Source organism: Exophiala bonariae (genome assembly GCF_035927105.1).
Source record: "Exophiala bonariae strain CCFEE 5792 chromosome Unknown scaffold_20, whole genome shotgun sequence".
Classification (NCBI taxonomy): domain Eukaryota; kingdom Fungi; phylum Ascomycota; class Eurotiomycetes; order Chaetothyriales; family Herpotrichiellaceae; genus Exophiala; species Exophiala bonariae.
In genome coordinates, this window is record NW_027042495.1 from 369,516 (window position 1) to 387,465 (window position 17,950).

Genomic DNA, 17,950 nt, shown 5'->3' on the forward strand with positions numbered 1-17,950 from the left:
CCCGACCACCGGGAGCACTATCTTATAACGTGGATGCAGAGCCTACCACTGGATATCATTGGTGCGCATGCAGAGATGGAAGATCCCGAAGATCTCATCCAGTTCCCTAGCCGCGTTCAGCTGCCAGTGAATGCGGCGCGGCACTGGGCCGGTTGACTCCTCGACGACCTCCGGCCGAGATACTCAACAATCTTCAAACTCTTATGCGTGGACGTACATCGATACCAAAACACAGATCAGCGCCGACCCCCAAGCGGATCCCTGCCCACGACTTAGACAACCCCAGTGCTCTACGACAAACCAGCAAGTTTCTCCGTGAAGTAACGATGAGTTTCCTCCCCGAAGTTGCGCTGTGCTCGGACAGTACTCGTTACCGATTTTGTCCACCATGGGCGCGGCCATATGTCACAAAGTTGTGGCTGTGAACATGTCTTCCAGGCCGAGCACCGCAGCCACTACCAGGAGGTCGCGATCGTTACACTCAGTTTCATCACACTTCTGTTGACGCGGCAACAATTTTAGCTGGTCTCGAAGATTATCCGCGACTCAGCTCGATCTATTACATGGGACAAGATGGTGCATCTCTGCTCGATCTTCCTTACATCAACATTCCCCGGATGATTCAAACTCCAACGGTGATTCGCGACATAGCCCTGCAAGTCGAATTGAACGGCTTACTTCCAACCCACATCGAAGACAAGCCTAAGTTGCCGGCTCACCATTTGTTGAACAATTGGGGCAGATCGGGATACCATTCGGGCAGCGGAAGACTGATTGGCTCAAATGAGACTACGGAAAAAATGGCCGATGTATATCGGCATCTTGGCAAGGGTAAAAAGGAGGTTTATGTACGAGTCTGGTTCGTGCTTCAGCCTCGGGTTCATTTGGAGTCGACTCAGCAACATGAGTTTATCGATCCGTATCTTGCCCGCGGGGTAAGTCTACGATCCCACTACCTGCGGAGAACGCAAATATTAACTTCAAATAGCATATCAGATACCATGCCAATGGGCAATCACTGGTCAACATCCGCAGTACTTGGCGATGAAAGAAGGCTTCGAGCGCTACCGTTTTGCTTCTGAGGCTATCGACTGGGGACCCTTCATCTAATGCAATCGCGTCGCATATTCGACTCATCACTCTGTCAAGAACCTTGAGAACTTAGACGGGCTTCAAGAATCCGGCTTAGCACCCACCGAACCGGTCTACCTGAGCGACGAGATCTACGAAAGATCTCACGTCAAGGCCTTCTTTACCAAACCAAACGGCGAGTCTTGGGCATCATGTGCCCCATCTGAACACAGAGTACTCTGGCAGCCAGGCTACGTGTTGCACTTTGTGAGGACCGCGGGAGATGCCACGAAAGATGCGAGTTGTTGATGGGCTGAGTTTGCTCAATCTTCTTCACTGTTGCAGGAGTTGGGATACTGGGGAGCAAGGCAAGATCAGAGATTTGAATGAACTTAGAGAGATCCATTTCTGCTTTTCATCAACCAGGGAATTGTGGAGATTTTGAGGAAACTCCGTCAACCTCCGATGCTACTTAGTATTTAAGGGACACTATCTAACGAGATATGGAACAAGTCCGCTACACATTAGGCGCAGGAGCTAAAGGCACTAGAATGCAACCGCAGTGGCTTTGATATCACCTGTCTCCAGATTCCACACATAGCCACGAATACACTCCTTGAGTTCAGGTCGCAAAAGCTCCGAGCTCTTTAAGAAAGCCACTTCCTCTTCAGCACTGTCCTCGAGAGTTCTAGTGCAGATTGTTAGAATCTCCAAATAGCCAATATGAACCAAAGAAAACTGACCCCGTGATCTCTGCAAATTGCATTGCCTTGATTTTATCCTCCGACCCTGGTGCAAGTTCCAAGAGCTGTTTCTTAACATTGGCATCGCGAATTACGAGACCGCCACAGTCGGTGTGCTTGACAACAAGTATATCTGTGAGCGAGACGAGGGTGTCGAGTGCTAGAATACCAGGGAGGGTAGATTTGGTTTCTGCACCAGTCGTGCGGAATACCAAGGCTTCTGTGATATGTTAGCTTTCTCATGACTCTAGGGCACAAGGGCTCAATCTTCCCTCCAATTCCAAGTTTGAAATAACGCTCTGGAATACATCTTGGATCCGCACATGTAACTATATTTGTGTGTGAGTATTTAGGTTTCTTGCACCAAGGGCTGGATCAATTGTACTAACTTATCAGGATCTGTGGTGGTGGTGCTCCAGCAGCACCTAATTCTTCCCAAGTCGGAATCCGCTGATGCCCCTCGGCATACTCACTGACCAACATCAGTATCTCTGGTTGTATACCAATGAACAGACGCACCTATTACGAGCTAGCAGCTCTTTGACAGTCAAGGCTGTGGCCATTGTTTTGACTTGAGGTCACTGAAACGGCGGTATCGTGAGGTAAAGTCTTCAACAAAGGAGTAAAGAGTTTCGAGTCTTTTTCTCTTGCAACGTCGAAGTCCTTCACAATCCGATACCCTGAGATACTTTTATACTGTTGAGATTTTTTCTTCGAGTCGAGAATGTTTGTCACCATACTTCTGCCTGATTACCCAAATTTTTGGATTATCGACTCCCGGTCTATGGGCGAAATTCAATCATGAAACGCAATGGCACTTTCTATTGCTGAGAAATCTACGTGTGCATCAGGACATCTGTATTATGAATTCACGACCCCTATAAACCCCGAATAAAGCAAAAGAACCTTCTTTAGGATGTTGCTCCGATTGTGGCATATTGACATTGACGGGCTTACCAAACGCGCCGACCACGAAGAATTGTCCTTGACCACTATCGCCCGGCGAAGAAAACTTTCTATAATGAGACTACTTTTCCCGTAGGGAAATGGTCCATGGTATATCAAATCATTCCGATCTTTCTCCTCTTGCTTGATGCGGCAATTTTTACTAATCATGCTTCTCTACTGACTTCAGTGGCTAATTGTTACACGTCAACTGCTGCTCCTGCTTGTTCTATTTGTCTCTGAAAGAGTTCCAATTGTCGCTCGGTATAAAGAGCCTTGCTCTCGCTTATCTACAATAATATTGCAGCCCGATAACTACTTAGTACTCTGTACAGAACTCTTTGACGCCCTCAAGATATGTCTTCGAATTCGCCATTTCCATCTTTGCTTGATGGCACCCTTAGTCTACCTGTGACACCCCTGATTAGGGGTGCACTCGAGCACTCCAAAAAGATCACCAGCCCTACCACGGTCAACCACTGTATTCGGAGCGCCTACTTTGCTATACTGTTGTCGCAAAAGCTGGCTCGGAAGGACGCGGAACCATTGGACGCTGAGTTAATCGTCTACTCCGTGATTATGCATGACTTAGGGTGGGCAGTCGACAAGTCCCTTCTCTCAAAGGACAAGAGATTTGAAGTCGACAGCGCCAACATGGCTCGTACATATCTCCAGAGCACCAAGGAATCCGGAGTCTGGGACAAACACCGAGTTCAACTCGCGTGGGACGCAATTGCCCTTCATGCCACACCATCGTTCTCACAGCACAAAGAGCCTGAAGTAATGCTTGCAAGCATGGGCATTCTGGCCGACTTCCAGGGACATTTTATTGCCAACCAGTTGATCACTGTGGACGAGTTCAAAGCAATTGTCGGCGCATTCCCACGACTGGGGTTCAAGGATCAATTCATCGGTATCATGTGTGGCTTATGTGCTTACAAGCCAGAGACGACCTACGATAATTTTGTGGGAGAGTGGGGGTGTGAATTTGGGCTTGATGGCAAGGGTACAGGCAAGGAGGAATATGCGAAAAACCGACTCGCCTCGACCTTTCCTCGCACGCTACTTCCAACACTCATTGCGCTCGCAGAATATGAAAATGAGGCTCCAGCTGAATAAATGTAATCTAGTATGAGCCAGACGCACCACCAGCCTGAAGCTACATAAGTAGTTAGCAATTCCATGACGGTCCAAATTTCCTCCACCTGCCGTCAATTGCCTTTTGGAGAGATATTGGAACTGTTCCGTCGTCGTTTCTTTCCACTTGCACCTCAGGGTGGCAATTGATTACAAATCCCCGCAGATGCCTTTGCAGATTCCTACATGTGAACATATGAGTTTTCAACGACTTTTGACCATCGGGTCTGATGCTTTGAGAAATATTGCAATATCAAGTTTAGTGTGATTGTGACATGACAGCTACAGCCATGCATTTAGAGACGCAGCGAAGACAAAGCGCCAGAAGATGTGATTGGATGAATTTTCTACCAGATTCGGTCGGTGGAGTACCGCAAGGCTCAAACTTACCTGAAGCCACGCCCAACGTTATCCGCTTTAAACGTGCCAGTGGCAAAAAATCTATGTAGTCTCTCAAAGATGTCGGGGTGATTAGTCCGACCATTTTTCAAGTACACTGAAGATCTCGGTTTTTCCATCAGTGGATTGGTCGATCATACTAAGTCCTGCAGGCCACGAACTGATTCGCTCCGAAACAGGTGACTCAAGCCTTCCTTGGACAAATTTCCTCATTTGTTGCACTCAGAGTTGCACTGCCTGGATGATCAAGATATGTTGCTGCTTTAGGAGAGGCACAGGATATACCACGTCATTAGATGGATCGGATATTGCCTTACTTTCCCCGTAGTCTGCATAGGTGTATTGAAGGATTGGCCTCGCCTCTGGCTGCAAGTCCTGGCGATCTTTACTTACTCAGCAGACCGAGAATTTTGAGCGCTCGCGCGCGATGATGAAGGAATGCATCCAGGAAAATAACATGGCCGTCAGAAGTCTTGTGTACCCCTCCTACGGAATGCTTATCTGGTGACGGAGCTTGGTCATCAATGGTCCAGAGGTCCATAGTCTTGCATCCCAGGCAGGCATGGTCAAGGGACACTTCGACTTTTGGGACTGGCACGCCATTTCTAAGCTCCCGTATCAAAGCAGCTGCGAGTGCTCTGAGGGCGACAGTTGCCTGCGCAATGTGTCCCGCCTTGAATGAAGAGGGAAGACCTGTGCACTTGCCCGTAAGAATCAGAGTGGCGATTTTAGAATCGGGCGAGTCTGTGGTCTTTCAGATGTGTTTGATCGTAGCTTCGGTCGAGAAGGTGGTTCTACTAAGCAAATTTTCGAACGTCAAAGTCAGTGAATTGTCCACATGTCACACGAAATAGATCACGAATTCTGTACAACATAACAGTTATTGTACTCTGCTAGGAAACTGTGCAGCCTAGTGACCAGAGCTCTGTTAGTGAGTTGACCCCTGCGTCAGGGCTTTGTTCCAGAGTTGGGACGGCAACTTCACAGGAGAAAGCTTCTAGAATCATCACTACTACATAGTACGCCCCTAGTCTTCACATAAAACATCACCTAATATTCACTGAAAACAATCAGTATATATTTTGATCAAGTTGAAAAGTACTCAACAGTTAACAGGGCGCTGGTCCGAGAATCGAGAAAATATCAGCTTGCTGTATCTGTTAGTTCGTTAGAACTTGAAACTTCTTCCTCCTAGCCTCACAGTCCGTGGATATGTCCCCAGACTGAGAGGGAGCTGAGGGAGGGGAGGAGTAAAGTAATACAAAATCCTGAAAGGGATTTTATCCTGCGTTGGCAGGAGTTTTTGTGTCCGGGGTTCAAAACTTGAGCTCGTCGTTTTCTATTTTTTTTTTTTGGTTTTGGCACCATTACAAGTCCTGCGCACTCACAAAAATGATGAGAAAGCATTTTCGCCGGACATGCATTGTTCTAAACACTTTGCCACATTGTGGATGAACCACGAACAAATTTGACACAATATCATGGAGTCAGCGCCCAAGATGAGGACCCATCGCGTAGTCTCGTGTTCCTCTTGCTGCAGAGATGGTAGTGGTTGCCATTCGAGGTGAAAATACTCCCAGAAATACCTTTACTCTTCGACCTCTCCATATTTTCCTCCCCAACATATATCCCTCTTTGAAAAGCCCTTGGGCCTCTTCTCTGCCGTCTCATGTTGCTGCTACAGCCTCTCAAACTCTTTAGGTAACTGCTCTTCATGAACCCAAGCCCGCACGCCTTGAGCAAAGAGCCTTGGGAACTGCATGTCCCACCCATGCGTTGCCTCCCTCAAAACCACTGCTCCTGAGCCATCCTCAGGCCAAGTCTCACCATCATCCCTTGTCCTATTTCTCAACGCCACTGCCGTTCTTTCTATGGCGGGCACGTCATCATCTTTCGCCCCTGCGATAGAGAGAACGCGTACTCGTAACCGATGCACGTCATACAATGAAAATGACAAAATCCACGGGAACATGTCCTGCATCAGCTCCCAAGTGATATTGTCCCTCATTTCCGCTACCAATTCGTCACTCAACATTAGGCCAATTGATGCAGCTTGATAGCGGAACACCCAGCTAGGGAGCCAATGCATCATAATCCTCATCATGTAATAGGTAAGTCTGGTCCAGCGAGCCATGAACAGGCGCTTGCCAGCTAGAGGAGCAGCCCCTGTGACAAACAGCGAGAGGACAACGTCTGGCTGATCTAGCGCAAGGCACTGGCCTATGTAGCCACCCATGGAGACGCCAACAACGTGGGCTTTCCCATCGTGAGCATGCGATCGAATCAGTTGCGCAACATGCAACGCCGAATTTTCGGTCGTGCCCGGTTTGATATGGCGTGACGCTGAATGCAATGGGAGATCGGGGAGAAGAACATGGAAGTCATCGAGGTGCGGAAGAACAAGTGCAAACTCGAGACGACACGTAAAGCCTCCATGGAGAAGTACAATGGTGATGGGTTTCTCATCATTCCATGAAGTAAACGATAGAGACGTGGCGATGGAGTTTGCTGGTGACGACGAACCCATGGCGAGCAATGTGCAGACAAAGGTTTATCACTGACCTCGAGAGAAAATTCAGGGTTGTGACAGCTAGCCACTACCGATAGCTTATGATGCTAGTCTCCAAGCCGGCCTCCGCATCCCGTCTGCCGTGTTCCGTGTTCTAGTGGGTGCCGCGATCGCACACTCGGTGATGTTGGTACTCGAGTCGCATAATAGACACATTGACTTGGTTAGATACCTTGGGTATTCAGAGGCATTGAAGAGTCGATGGTGCCAATAGTGGCAATGACGTTGGCGTGTCGGCGAATTGGTTCCTCCGCCTGCGAGGCTGCCAAAAGTTGACCCATATACTAGATGTCAAGCCACATTTAACCACCTATTGGAATTCTAGGAAGGTGCCTTAATGTTGGACACAAACTTTCTGATGTAAAGCCTGGCTAACGTACGGAGTACAGATGGGATCCTCTACTTGCATGGGAGGCTGCAGGGTTACTGGGACTACGGACCTTCGCCGCTGGTGGGGTTAGCTGAGTCAGATATCCTGTTGGCTTAAAACAGCCAGACATTGAAGATATTACTACTTGTACTCCCTATCCATCATGTCCGTTCCGACCCTCAGAGGACATCACTCCAGCAAGATACAGTACCACCATCATAGCTATGCTCTACAAACATCGACCAAATGAGCAACACAACACCTCTGGAATTTAAACGCTACCGGGCTCCCAAAGCCCGGAATGCTGACACCCCAAGAACCCAGGATCTGTTATTTGTTCCATATGTTGCTGCTGATTCGGCATCATCAAGACCACCACCGACATCTCTAAGGCCAGGTGATGCATCCATCAGGCAACACCTGATGGTCGATTTTCACCGCCGAAAGCAACTCAATCAACTGGATAGATCTGCAGCAGCATTGGAGGATGCCACTACCAGTTCGGGATCATCAAAGCCACCGCTGACACGACTAGGTCGCTTCAGAATTGAGAGAAAGGAAGACAGTAGCTCGAAGAAACCCAAGGAGTTGAGGCCGATTGTACCAAGTAATGAAAAACGGACTTCTGACATTTCCCTCCGTCTGACAACTTGAGGACATGAACACAATACTGACCGGTTGCAATACAGAGTTGGTCCAGGACCCAGTGAGCACGTTTCAAAGGGATCCATTCGTAAACTTCCCCGTGCCTGTAAACGATGAATTTCATAGACTATTTGGACACTGTAAGATGCTCCGAGTCTTTCAGTCACTTCCAATCCGTGAAGCTCCTGTCAGTCTAACCAAACTGTCCACAACGTATCTAGACATGACAGAACTCAACACCCAAGGCGCAATCAACAAGTACGAGCGCGAATTCCTCAACATCGCACTGAACAATTCGGCGTGTTTCCTGATGCTGATGACCACGCTGGTCCAGTTTCGACAGTCGCAGGGCGTGTCGTGCGACAAACAATTTTGGTCGTACCGCGGCGCAGCGATCTCGGCGCTGAATGCACAGCTGTCTGACGCCGGCAGCTCGATGGATCAGTTGATCTGCACTATCAGTATGCTTGCCTATATCGATGTGAGTTGATGGGTTATTTTTTCTCTCCTGAGTCCAAGAATTTCCACAGACACGAAAATCCGACGCGCACGCTGACACAAGTCCGCGCGTTTTTGGGACGGGGGGTATAGTTGCGATGTCCGACGCTTCACAACGAGTCGGCGAAATTTCATCTTGCTGCGATCGTGAACGGACTGAGTCGGAGGGGAAGAGATACGCGGAAGCCCGAACTGTTCTGCATGCTGTTGCGACTTTCGAACTGGTGAGTCATGTCAGTCAATTCTCCTTGATCATCCTGAGGCGTCCTCAATATCATCTTGACTCAACCTTGCATCTTTTCGTGATTTCTAGGTGCCTCGTACAGCCGATAAGTCCACCACTTCCAGAACATCAGTCCTCAACACGAGGGATCAACAACAGCAACACCTTCAATTTTGAGCGCAGCTTTCCGACCCACCCACACCGCACCATCGATATCCCGTCTTCGGAATTCCACGACATCCGATTCCTCCTCCAATCGAGAATCGAAGATCCGAACCGCCAACCCCACGACGACGACATCATGAGATGTGCCAACGACGTGGAGTTCCAGGACTTTCTCTCTTCACGACTGATGTATGCGGCATCGCGCTTGGGCACGCAGTCGGCGGACTATGATTCACAGGTCGCAAATATGATGCAGTCGGTGTATCTGGGCAAAATCATGTTCCTGTATATTGTTTCACCAGCGATCACTCTGTCAGGCGTGTCGCCGTCGACGATTGCCATGTCGCTCAAAGCGAGTCTCGAGGATGGATTGGCGGCCTCGGAGACTGCGCCTGTGGGGTGGAACCAGGACTTGCTGTGCTGGGTGTTGATGGTGGGCGCGGTCACGACGCAGGACGATTCTCATCGCCGCTGGTTCGTCAGGTGGGTCGCCGAGTTCTGCTCTGTCCACAGCATCTATGCGTTTGAGAGTCTGGCAGAGTTGCTGCAGAGAATTGCTTGGGCGGATGGGAAGTTCGCTCGCACATGTCAACGGGTGTGGAGCGAGATTGAACCTTTGATTCGTCAAATTTTCTGAACATATGTAGAACAACAAAGTCCTATATCTGGCCACTCCATCATAGAGATTTTCCGCCCAAAATGGCCGGCCGGCTTACCTCTGGCACCATTCGCCATCAAGTACAGAATTGATCCTCGCAATAGCCCATTTCCCTACTACGGTTTCAAACATGTCCATTCTCTGCTGTGCAGACATTCTGACAAGGCGACTCAGCCCCCACGATTCCTCGCCACGCGCGTCTCCCGTACAAGAAGCTCTAGGAAGCATGCCGAGCACAACCTGTGCCGCCATAGGATTCATCCCCGATTTACGAAGAAAATGCTCCCAGCTCGTCTCATCATGAATCAATGGAGTTGAGATTTGTTCTCCTGGCGTGTTTTGATCTCGCTGGCTCGTGGGAAATCCATGTTGAGATATTAGTGTCCAGGTCCATGCATGTACCGCGTCTTCCGCCTTGGCGTGACTGTTTGTCGGTATCGCCCAGACCGGAGTCACGTTTGCCAGCTTGATACTGGCGCAAAACCCAGTGAATGCAGTCATCGTGTCGATATGAATCTGTGAAATTACCCCTGCTGGGATTGACCCTGTGACTATAACGAAGACGCGGTCATACTCTTGCGCCAACGCCAATATTCGATTCCTTACCATCGTTGCTGAAGACTGGGAGTCTTGGCCGGGTAAGCTCTTCTGGTTGAGTGCTTGGCTATTGGTATAAATCAAGCATGATTTCGGATTCAGAATGACATCTGGGTGTTCTAAACTCGTGTCAGATAAATCACTCGCGGAGTTCAGCTCTCGATAGATGACCTCCAATTCACTGCCTCCCTGGCATTCTAGGAAAGTAATCAAATTTCGATGCGTTTTCAGCATGGAGGTTTTGGCCATGATGAATCTTTTCCACGATAAGCTTTTGAGTTCCGGTAAGAACGTGATTTTCGTTTTCTCACTGATAGTATTCACCGGGGTTGCTGGTACCTGTATCACAGGCAACATGCTCGTAGGAGAATAGTGAGTTTGCTCCGAGTTCTGGCCACTTTTCATGGCTACAGGTTCCTGAGTTTGAGTTTGAATTGGATCATCTTGAATTTCGAGCGCTGTGGCTGGCGGTATCGAAGGCTTGACCCTTTTAAATTGACCTCCGCGAAGATCCAAGAAAGTCTCGAGAGCACTTGATGCAGAGAACCCGTGGCTGAATGGTACTCCGAAGCTCTCAGTACCTATTTCATTCACACAGGGCCCTTTCTTGGTGGATGACCACCGCTCACTCAGAGGCAAATCTGCGAGAAGGTCGTCGATCATAGGCCGCTTCTGAGGGACACGTGGATCAAGGGACGTTGATACTAGATCTGCTAGATGCTCATCTTCCTCCAACTCATCCTCCGTGTCCTCGTCTTCATCGAGTATCCTCAGACCGGGCTCCTTGAAAAGTAGCTGACAACTTTGGACGATGTCACTTGGGGGGCTGATGAGTCTCAGATGACGTTCTTGATCATCGGTAATCGACTCCTCAAGAGTAACATTCATTATTTCAGACTTGAACGGGGTCCAATTCATGTCCTTCTCGCTCTCAAGTCCTCTCATGGTCAATGAAACGTGTTTATCAAGCTTCTGGAGTGTTCGCGAGACCGTCTCAGCCCCAGGTACCCTGCTGACGATATCATAAGGTGCCAACTTCGGCAGCTTTATCCTCAGTTCGCCTGCCGGCGCGTGTTCCGGCACTGAGAAATGAGGTATGTTTTCCTCCGTGTAAACAAGGGCGTTGAAAGGAGTTATAAGATTTGTGCCTCGGTCTACATCGTTGGGGTCGGATTGAGGGGCCGGGCTTGTCTTGCTTCTTGCATCGGAAATATTGAATTCCGGTTTTAGGCACTCTTGAAGTGAGCTCTGCCTGAATTCGTTCGAACCATCTGTGATGCTCCTTCTCAAGTGGCTGAGGCTGTCATCGCTAAGCAATGAGATTTTGCTTCGCGTAACACCAGTCTGGGGACCTGCTTGAGAATTGGCAGAATCAAGAGGCGCCTTTGAGGGCTCTTCGCTTTCCTCTCCAAGTATGGGTTCAACTAGCATCTTAGAACGGATATCATCGACTTCAGGAGAATCAAGAATGTGGTCTTGGTAGTCTGAATCACTACTCAGCAAGAGGTAGTCATCCATACAGACGGCGTCGAGAGCCATCTCATCCTCATTTCGAGACCCCACCCGGGGATGGCTAGTGTTGAATGGACATATAGGTGTTCGTGGCATTTTGTCGATAGCTAAGGCGGAACGGGTGCAAGCTGTCCTCGGACTTTGGTCCAAAGACTTCGAACTGAGGCCATGAGATTGTGTTGACGGATTGGTCTTGGACCGCATCTCCTGCTCCACATGTTCAAGCAGATCGTCAAGGATATTCTTCTCTTCAAGCGTTATGGCAGGTTCGGTGCCTGAAAGGGCAAGATCCATCGGTTCGGGACTCGGCTCTTCTGCCTTGAGTTCAGGTGTTGTTGGCTGCAGTTTGACCTATACGAAACACGGCATCAGCAGTCTGCTTGAATCACTGACCGGGACGATGAAGATACCTTTCTCGGGGGCAGTTCTCTGTCATAGATGTCTTCCAGGTCCCTTTTTGCAAAACCATCCCGCAAGGCACGAGATAGAGTTGTTAAAGCATGTTTCGTAACGTGTACCCTCTCCGACTTGATCTCCCTCCAGACAGAGTCGGCCGCCCTCCCTGACGGTATATCATCCCATTCTGCATCGAATTCTGAGAACTTGGTCATCTCGAATGGTTCGTACAACGACAAGGCAGACTCCTAATCCGACACTTGTTTCACGGCACGTTTGACAGTAGCCACATCTTCATCATGATCAGTGGCGAGGAGCGGTAGTTCGAGTTTTAGCTTTCTCTTTCGATGAGGATCTGGCAGAAAGTCATCCCATCGGGGTGAAAATTCAGGCGCCCGAATACTTGAAGATAGAAAGATACCAGCGTTTCTGCTGAGTTGTAATCTCGGTTCTTCGAGGAAACTGACGAGAGATGAAAATTCGGGATCAATTAGTAGGGTGATTTCTTTAGCTGACTTGGATTGAGAAATGTGAGTGTAACTGTGTAGCATGGTCTGGATGACGTCTTCCGACAGGTGATTTCTTGCGAGACCGTGATGTCTCGCGTATTCCAAGACTGATGATTCTGTCATAATTGAAGTGAAGTGGGGAGTACAGGTTGTCCCCTACTCAGGCTTGCCAGTAGATCAGAGAAATGTTGATGCTCCGGCATCCGTGCCAATTGGGTATGGATGAATGATGATCCGAGCAGTCCAACTTCTTCTGATCCCGAGGCTGACGGTATTTGTGAAGGAAACAAAGTACCTGGGGCAGGAGACCAGTAGCTGGCTATCCATCGCCCAGCCCATGTGAACGAGAGATCAATCAAGGCTTTCGAAAGGAAAAAAAACAATTCTGGAATCTTCACGTTTGCAGGGATATCCTTCATGTTACTCACATTTTTGAACTCCAAAATACCTACAATGCAATGCTGACGCTCAATATAATGATAACAAATTCTCAGGTGATCATATCAACCCCATTTCTCCAGGTTTCAATCATTATAGTTTGATCGCCGAGACCCATCCTTGTTGACATTTGGCAATCCCCATTTTTCATTGAATTGCTCTTCTTGAGATCTTCCACTCGGATCCAAGAATGGCTTCTCAGCCGCGGTCGCAACACGAACAGCATGTCGCCTGTGAGGCATGAATCCATAGCTGGCGCTGTGGTTGGTCGACCTGTTGTCCCAAAAGGCAACATCTCCCTTCCCCCACTGAAAGCGCACATGTGCTTCTTGCGTCGTGCTAATGAGTTCGTTGAGATACCGGATTATCGCATCACTTTCGGCCTTCGGCACTCCCACAATTTTGGTGACGAAGCCGGGGTTGAAGAAGACCGATTTCCATCCTGTAACTGGATTCACCCGAATCAATGGATGCTCTGTCGTAACTGGGTCTCTTCGCACTGGTCGCCCAATTGCTCGAGATCCTTCTGCTTGTTCTTCTGCCGAATGCAGAGCTGTCAAGCTCTCCAAGTATTTCTGCATGGGTGCCGATAGAACGTCGTACAATGCATACTGGGAGCACCATAGTGTGTCACCGCCTCCGCCTCTCGGCGGGCCCGTGAGCACTTTCAAAGATGTATATGAAGGTGGTTGAACTTCATACGTGACCTAACAATTCGAGTCAGTTGGGTGTCAAGTGTTCGTACGGCTCTCGGCTTACGTCTGAATGCCACAAAAATGTGGGAGTGAACAAAGCCCGCTGATCCAGGGATTTATCTGTTGTGTAAATCACGTGCACGTCTTCAAGCCCTTCCCTCTCAGGCACTGATGTAGTGGCATGTTTGTGCAGAGTACCAAAATATTGGCCGAGCTCTCGTTGAGCGTCAATATCAAAATCGTGCTGACCGCGGAAAAAAACCACACCCCGCGTGGCTATCAACCTCGCCAGGTCATTCTTTTGTGCATCGGTCAGGTTTTTGAGATTGACTCCGGAGATTTCAGTCCCAATCTTAGGAACGTAATCAACCACATCTGTTGCAGCATCAAGCAGATTACGAAACTGCGGATCTCCCAGCAAGCCTTTATCCTCATATGCCACTTCCTTCAGAGGCTCCCACTTGATGTCTGGGAAGCGAGGTCTTAAGTGATCAAATTCGTATGTTTCGTGAGCTTCAATCTGTGTCCTTCCCGGAACGTAGGTATCAGCGAGCGAGCGTTTCTTGCTACTGGATTTGGCGGACCCCGCCAGCTTGGTTGATGTGTGATTCAGACTATCCCACGAATCTGTCTGATATTCTAGCCGCACAGGATCTTCAGCATGCGGTGCCATGATTGTTGGTAGAAGGTGGAATGGTGCACAATTTTTTTCTGGTTGTTGGTCAAGTGCTGAAATATGGAACACATGTCAGAAGAGTCGTGCGGGAAGAGTGGAAAGTGGCCGTAGATATATCATCTCGCAAGTCCCACTTCATGAAATGGTGTCAGCTCGATCACACAATCAAAGTGGCGGTGGCCCGGATTGTCGTGATTCGAATCATCCCCGGACATCGGAGAGTCTTCCCCACATACCGTAGGCCATAAACGGCTATAGAAGCCGGAGGGAGATGTTTGACGTTGGAGTGAACCCGACAATGCTAGGCGAGGAACAAGCCCTATTCGCGTCATGCAAGCACGAGGTTGCTCTTTGACTGGATGAGTGATGAAGCACCAGAGATTATTGCGGATATGTTAATCATTCTAGGTTCGGAGGGGCGGCGAATATATGTCGTGTGCGATCAGAATTAGTCGAACATTAGGGAAGTGTGGACAGAATCTGATATGGCACAGACAAGGCAAGGGACATGATTGGTTCTTTGGTGGTGTGCACGGACCACATGGCAAGAGCACGCAAGATGCGAGCCTGGTGTCGTCAGCCAGCAATGCAACGTGCTAGGCAATGATCAAATTGGTAAGTGGGCTGAGAATTGACTTGGATAAGAAAACCCTATCTCTGTACCTCGTTGAAGTTGTTCCTGGTGATAACGATTAGAATGATACGACCTGGGCTCTCTGGGCTAGGAGCAGCTGGCTCTTCTGAACATCTTGAGCAGTGAGAGGTCATTCTTCCAAGTGACCGTCATGTCCACAGCTTCCATGTTGGAGGTCCCTCGATCATTGCAACGATAAGTCGTCATAAACATTCAGGCATGAAGAACAGGGTCCTCCATGCCTTGGAAAATGTTGTGGTGATATGGATCGGAACTGCAGGGTTTCTCGAGTTTTGAACATTGGAAGGTGAGTCAGCAGTAAACCCAGGTTTCTACACATCACGTGAATGACAGGCCGCTCCTAAGCATATTAGGCTAGTGCAAGCATTCCCTGCACTATTTTGGGGCACTGCACACCTCGTACCCAAATGTATCCTGATCACGGTAGTAGGCCGCCCGATGGTAGGCCGCCCAAAAGGTAGGTTCTATAAGAGCTGAGCTGAATGGGCCGTCCCAAAGCATGGTAGGCCGCTTCGCTGGGCATCTTTCCATGTCAATCTTCAAAACCCCCTCCAGTGCCTGCTCCAAGTCAGCAGCCTTCCCAAACTTCTACTCTAATTTCCATTTCATGATCGAAAAACAATTCAGAATGCAATCACACTCCATGCTGAACATGTACCACTGAAATAGAAGTTCAGCCTGCTGGTTGTGTGGAAGCCTTCACCACCTTTGGTTGCTCCTCAGAAACACCCTCCTGACTGATTCTCCTATTAACATTCCCACCCACTCGCGGGGAGGCGGCAGCTCCTCGCGAGTCTCCCCATCGATCAAGATGGGTTCGCGACCAATGTAAACGGTCTCAATCTTGGAACAAACTTCATCGATCCGTCACTTTTGTGGTCTTCAGAAGAAGATTACGACTTTGTCGGCAATTGGGATCTACCAGTGCTAGACGACCCCGACCTTTATGAACTCGATAAACTCTCTATGTTGATATCAGCACAACCAGAGCCAGAATTCCTACAGCCACTAGAACCTACTCCCCACATCGATAAATCACTACAGGGATCGGAAGGCCATTGGAATGCATCATCCCAATATGGCCCAGGTTATGCGTGGCCAATAGCCTTTCCTTGGCGAGCCAGCATTGTCGAAACGGAAGTCCAGGGCTCTGCTCTTCCCCACGACTCACTCAACAACGAGGCGATAGCTTCGAGCTCAAGTGGCTCACCCGTGTCTCGGACAGACAACATGCATTGTTGCCAACAGTGCAATCCTCCAAGGGCTTTCGAGAAGAAACACCAGCTGACAGCACACCAAAGACGCCACAACCCTCGTTTTAAATGTGCCCAGGCCGAGTGCGGCAGGAGATTCCAGTATCGTAAAGACCTCGGCCGACACATGAAGACTGTTCATGTTCAGCACGACCAGGCCGTAATATACTATCCCTGCCCAACCCCGAGCTGCCGATGGAGTCTCTGCAGTGGGCATACTGGTTTCACACGACTCGACACCCTTCAACGACATATCCGAAAGGTTCATAAAACATCTAGCCTATCATCGACATGCGATATATCCATGATCACGACAAGTGGACGAAGTTTGGAAGATTGAGGCCGACCGTTCCCAGGAACTGCGACCCTTTGAGTGTACTCCAAGATTATCGATGAAATTCCATCAGAAAATTCCGTCTGGTGCAATTTCATCGATAATGCTGTTTCTGCATAGTTCCTTGATTTCACTCCTTTGTCAAGACTATCATCGTTGGGAGTACCTCAGAGAGTGTCAGGGATGCAGCTTCCTCGAGACAAGCATTTGGCGCGAGGCTTTTCTTTTTTGTTTGTTAACATTCTGTAATCGTGTACTTTTTGACTAAATCCCTGGCATTCACATATCGGAATATGTGAATGCCAGCGATTTACTGACTAAAGTATGCCATTATTGGCATTTTTTGGAATTATTTGCGATCATCATATCATCCATTAGGTAGGTAGGTCACTGGCGCGCACTGTCTTGTTTATCTTAGTGAGGGATTTGAATTCTCATGGTGTACGGCGTTCTATCACGACCGGAATGATGAGGGCATTCGAGGCGGAGGTGTTGGAAGATGACGACAGACCAACTCTACACATTTGCTGATTCGCACTTTCATCGAAAAGCAATCGACATGGTTGGCTTTCGACAGAAACGGTGTTCGTTTCTGAAACAACGTGGGATAAACATTTTCTCGGCTCGATTCGTCTCAACCTTGAGGCCAGTGAAGCAAGCAATATGTGCAATGACATGGTGGACGGATATTTGAGGCTGGGTATAACAGCTGGAAATCAGGTGATTCTTGATGAACCCAAAAGTTCAAACTGCTGATTGCTTGGCTGGGGGGCTGTCTTTCCATCCAGCTGGCTGATGGGGAAAAATCCCTTCACTCGTTGAGCCTTCCACGGGCAATCTGCAGGTCATTCATTAAGCTCTGAAAATTCGATACTGCGCACGAGTGCGTTGTAAATTGAGAACTATTTACTTCGATTACATTTGATTGCATCATGACATATCTAACGTGCATACTTCAGAACTATATCGAATGCTATTAGGGCCACTTTCTCCCGCTTGTGCGCAGACGCTAAGAATGCAGCAGTGTGATGCGGCGGCAATTTCTTCGCAGGCAGAGTTTTCTCTGAGAGGTACTCTTCGTTAATGGTACGTACTCTTCTTTAAACGTTCTTCCAATGAAGGACCAGTAGACCGCTCGAATTATCAACTGTACAATGACCAAGAGACTTGCTGGAGTCCGCCATATCAGGGCGTAGGTGAGTATCGTGAGCGGCCTACGGAGCGGCCTATACAGAGGCCTACCACTGATTATGCCGAGACTTCTTGATACTTACACTCAGAGTATACCTATACGTCAAGGTGTTGCAGAGCATGGTAGGCCGTCAAGATAGGCCGCAACAATAGTATGATAGGCCGTCAAGCTTCAAAGGAATACAAAACGATGTTCCTGAACGTCCACAGATGTCTCGCTGTCCTTCTACCGTGGAACTCGAGGCATCAGATGGTGTTAGAAGGACTCGAG

The 17,950-nt window shown here is 48.8% G+C and overlaps 7 protein-coding genes across 7 annotated transcripts; 2 read left to right on the forward strand and 5 right to left on the reverse strand.

Annotated features, from left to right (window-relative positions):
- Positions 1-1,617: 1,617 nt before the first annotated feature.
- On the reverse strand, positions 1,618-2,377 carry LTR84_005427 (uncharacterized protein; the record flags this gene model as incomplete). Its single annotated transcript, XM_064848996.1, has 4 exons — positions 1,618-1,759; positions 1,815-2,034; positions 2,204-2,286; positions 2,334-2,377. The coding sequence occupies 4 exons, from the start codon at positions 2,375-2,377 to the stop codon at positions 1,618-1,620; spliced, it is 489 nt and encodes a 162-aa protein (XP_064704210.1).
- Positions 2,378-3,116: 739 nt separating this feature from the next.
- Positions 3,117-3,878, forward strand: LTR84_005428 (uncharacterized protein; the record flags this gene model as incomplete). Its single annotated transcript, XM_064848997.1, has 1 exon — positions 3,117-3,878. The coding sequence occupies one exon, from the start codon at positions 3,117-3,119 to the stop codon at positions 3,876-3,878; it is 762 nt and encodes a 253-aa protein (XP_064704211.1).
- A 2,095-nt stretch (positions 3,879-5,973) lies between these two features.
- LTR84_005429 (uncharacterized protein) lies at positions 5,974-6,822 on the reverse strand (the record flags this gene model as incomplete). The annotated part of the gene is made up of 1 exon (XM_064848998.1): positions 5,974-6,822. The coding sequence occupies one exon, from the start codon at positions 6,820-6,822 to the stop codon at positions 5,974-5,976; it is 849 nt and encodes a 282-aa protein (XP_064704212.1).
- A 658-nt stretch (positions 6,823-7,480) lies between these two features.
- Positions 7,481-9,402, forward strand: LTR84_005430 (uncharacterized protein; the record flags this gene model as incomplete). Its single annotated transcript, XM_064848999.1, has 3 exons — positions 7,481-7,841; positions 7,924-8,360; positions 8,410-9,402. 3 exons carry the CDS (start codon positions 7,481-7,483, stop codon positions 9,400-9,402), a joined length of 1,791 nt encoding a protein of 596 aa, XP_064704213.1.
- Positions 9,403-9,477: 75 nt separating this feature from the next.
- Positions 9,478-12,143, reverse strand: LTR84_005431 (uncharacterized protein; the record flags this gene model as incomplete). Its single annotated transcript, XM_064849000.1, has 2 exons — positions 9,478-11,883; positions 11,943-12,143. The coding sequence occupies 2 exons, from the start codon at positions 12,141-12,143 to the stop codon at positions 9,478-9,480; spliced, it is 2,607 nt and encodes an 868-aa protein (XP_064704214.1).
- Positions 12,144-12,176: 33 nt separating this feature from the next.
- On the reverse strand, positions 12,177-12,560 carry LTR84_005432 (uncharacterized protein; the record flags this gene model as incomplete). The annotated part of the gene is made up of 1 exon (XM_064849001.1): positions 12,177-12,560. One exon carries the CDS (start codon positions 12,558-12,560, stop codon positions 12,177-12,179), a length of 384 nt encoding a protein of 127 aa, XP_064704215.1.
- Positions 12,561-12,961: 401 nt separating this feature from the next.
- On the reverse strand, positions 12,962-14,243 carry LTR84_005433 (uncharacterized protein; the record flags this gene model as incomplete). Its single annotated transcript, XM_064849002.1, has 2 exons — positions 12,962-13,582; positions 13,635-14,243. The coding sequence occupies 2 exons, from the start codon at positions 14,241-14,243 to the stop codon at positions 12,962-12,964; spliced, it is 1,230 nt and encodes a 409-aa protein (XP_064704216.1).
- Positions 14,244-17,950: the final 3,707 nt, after the last annotated feature.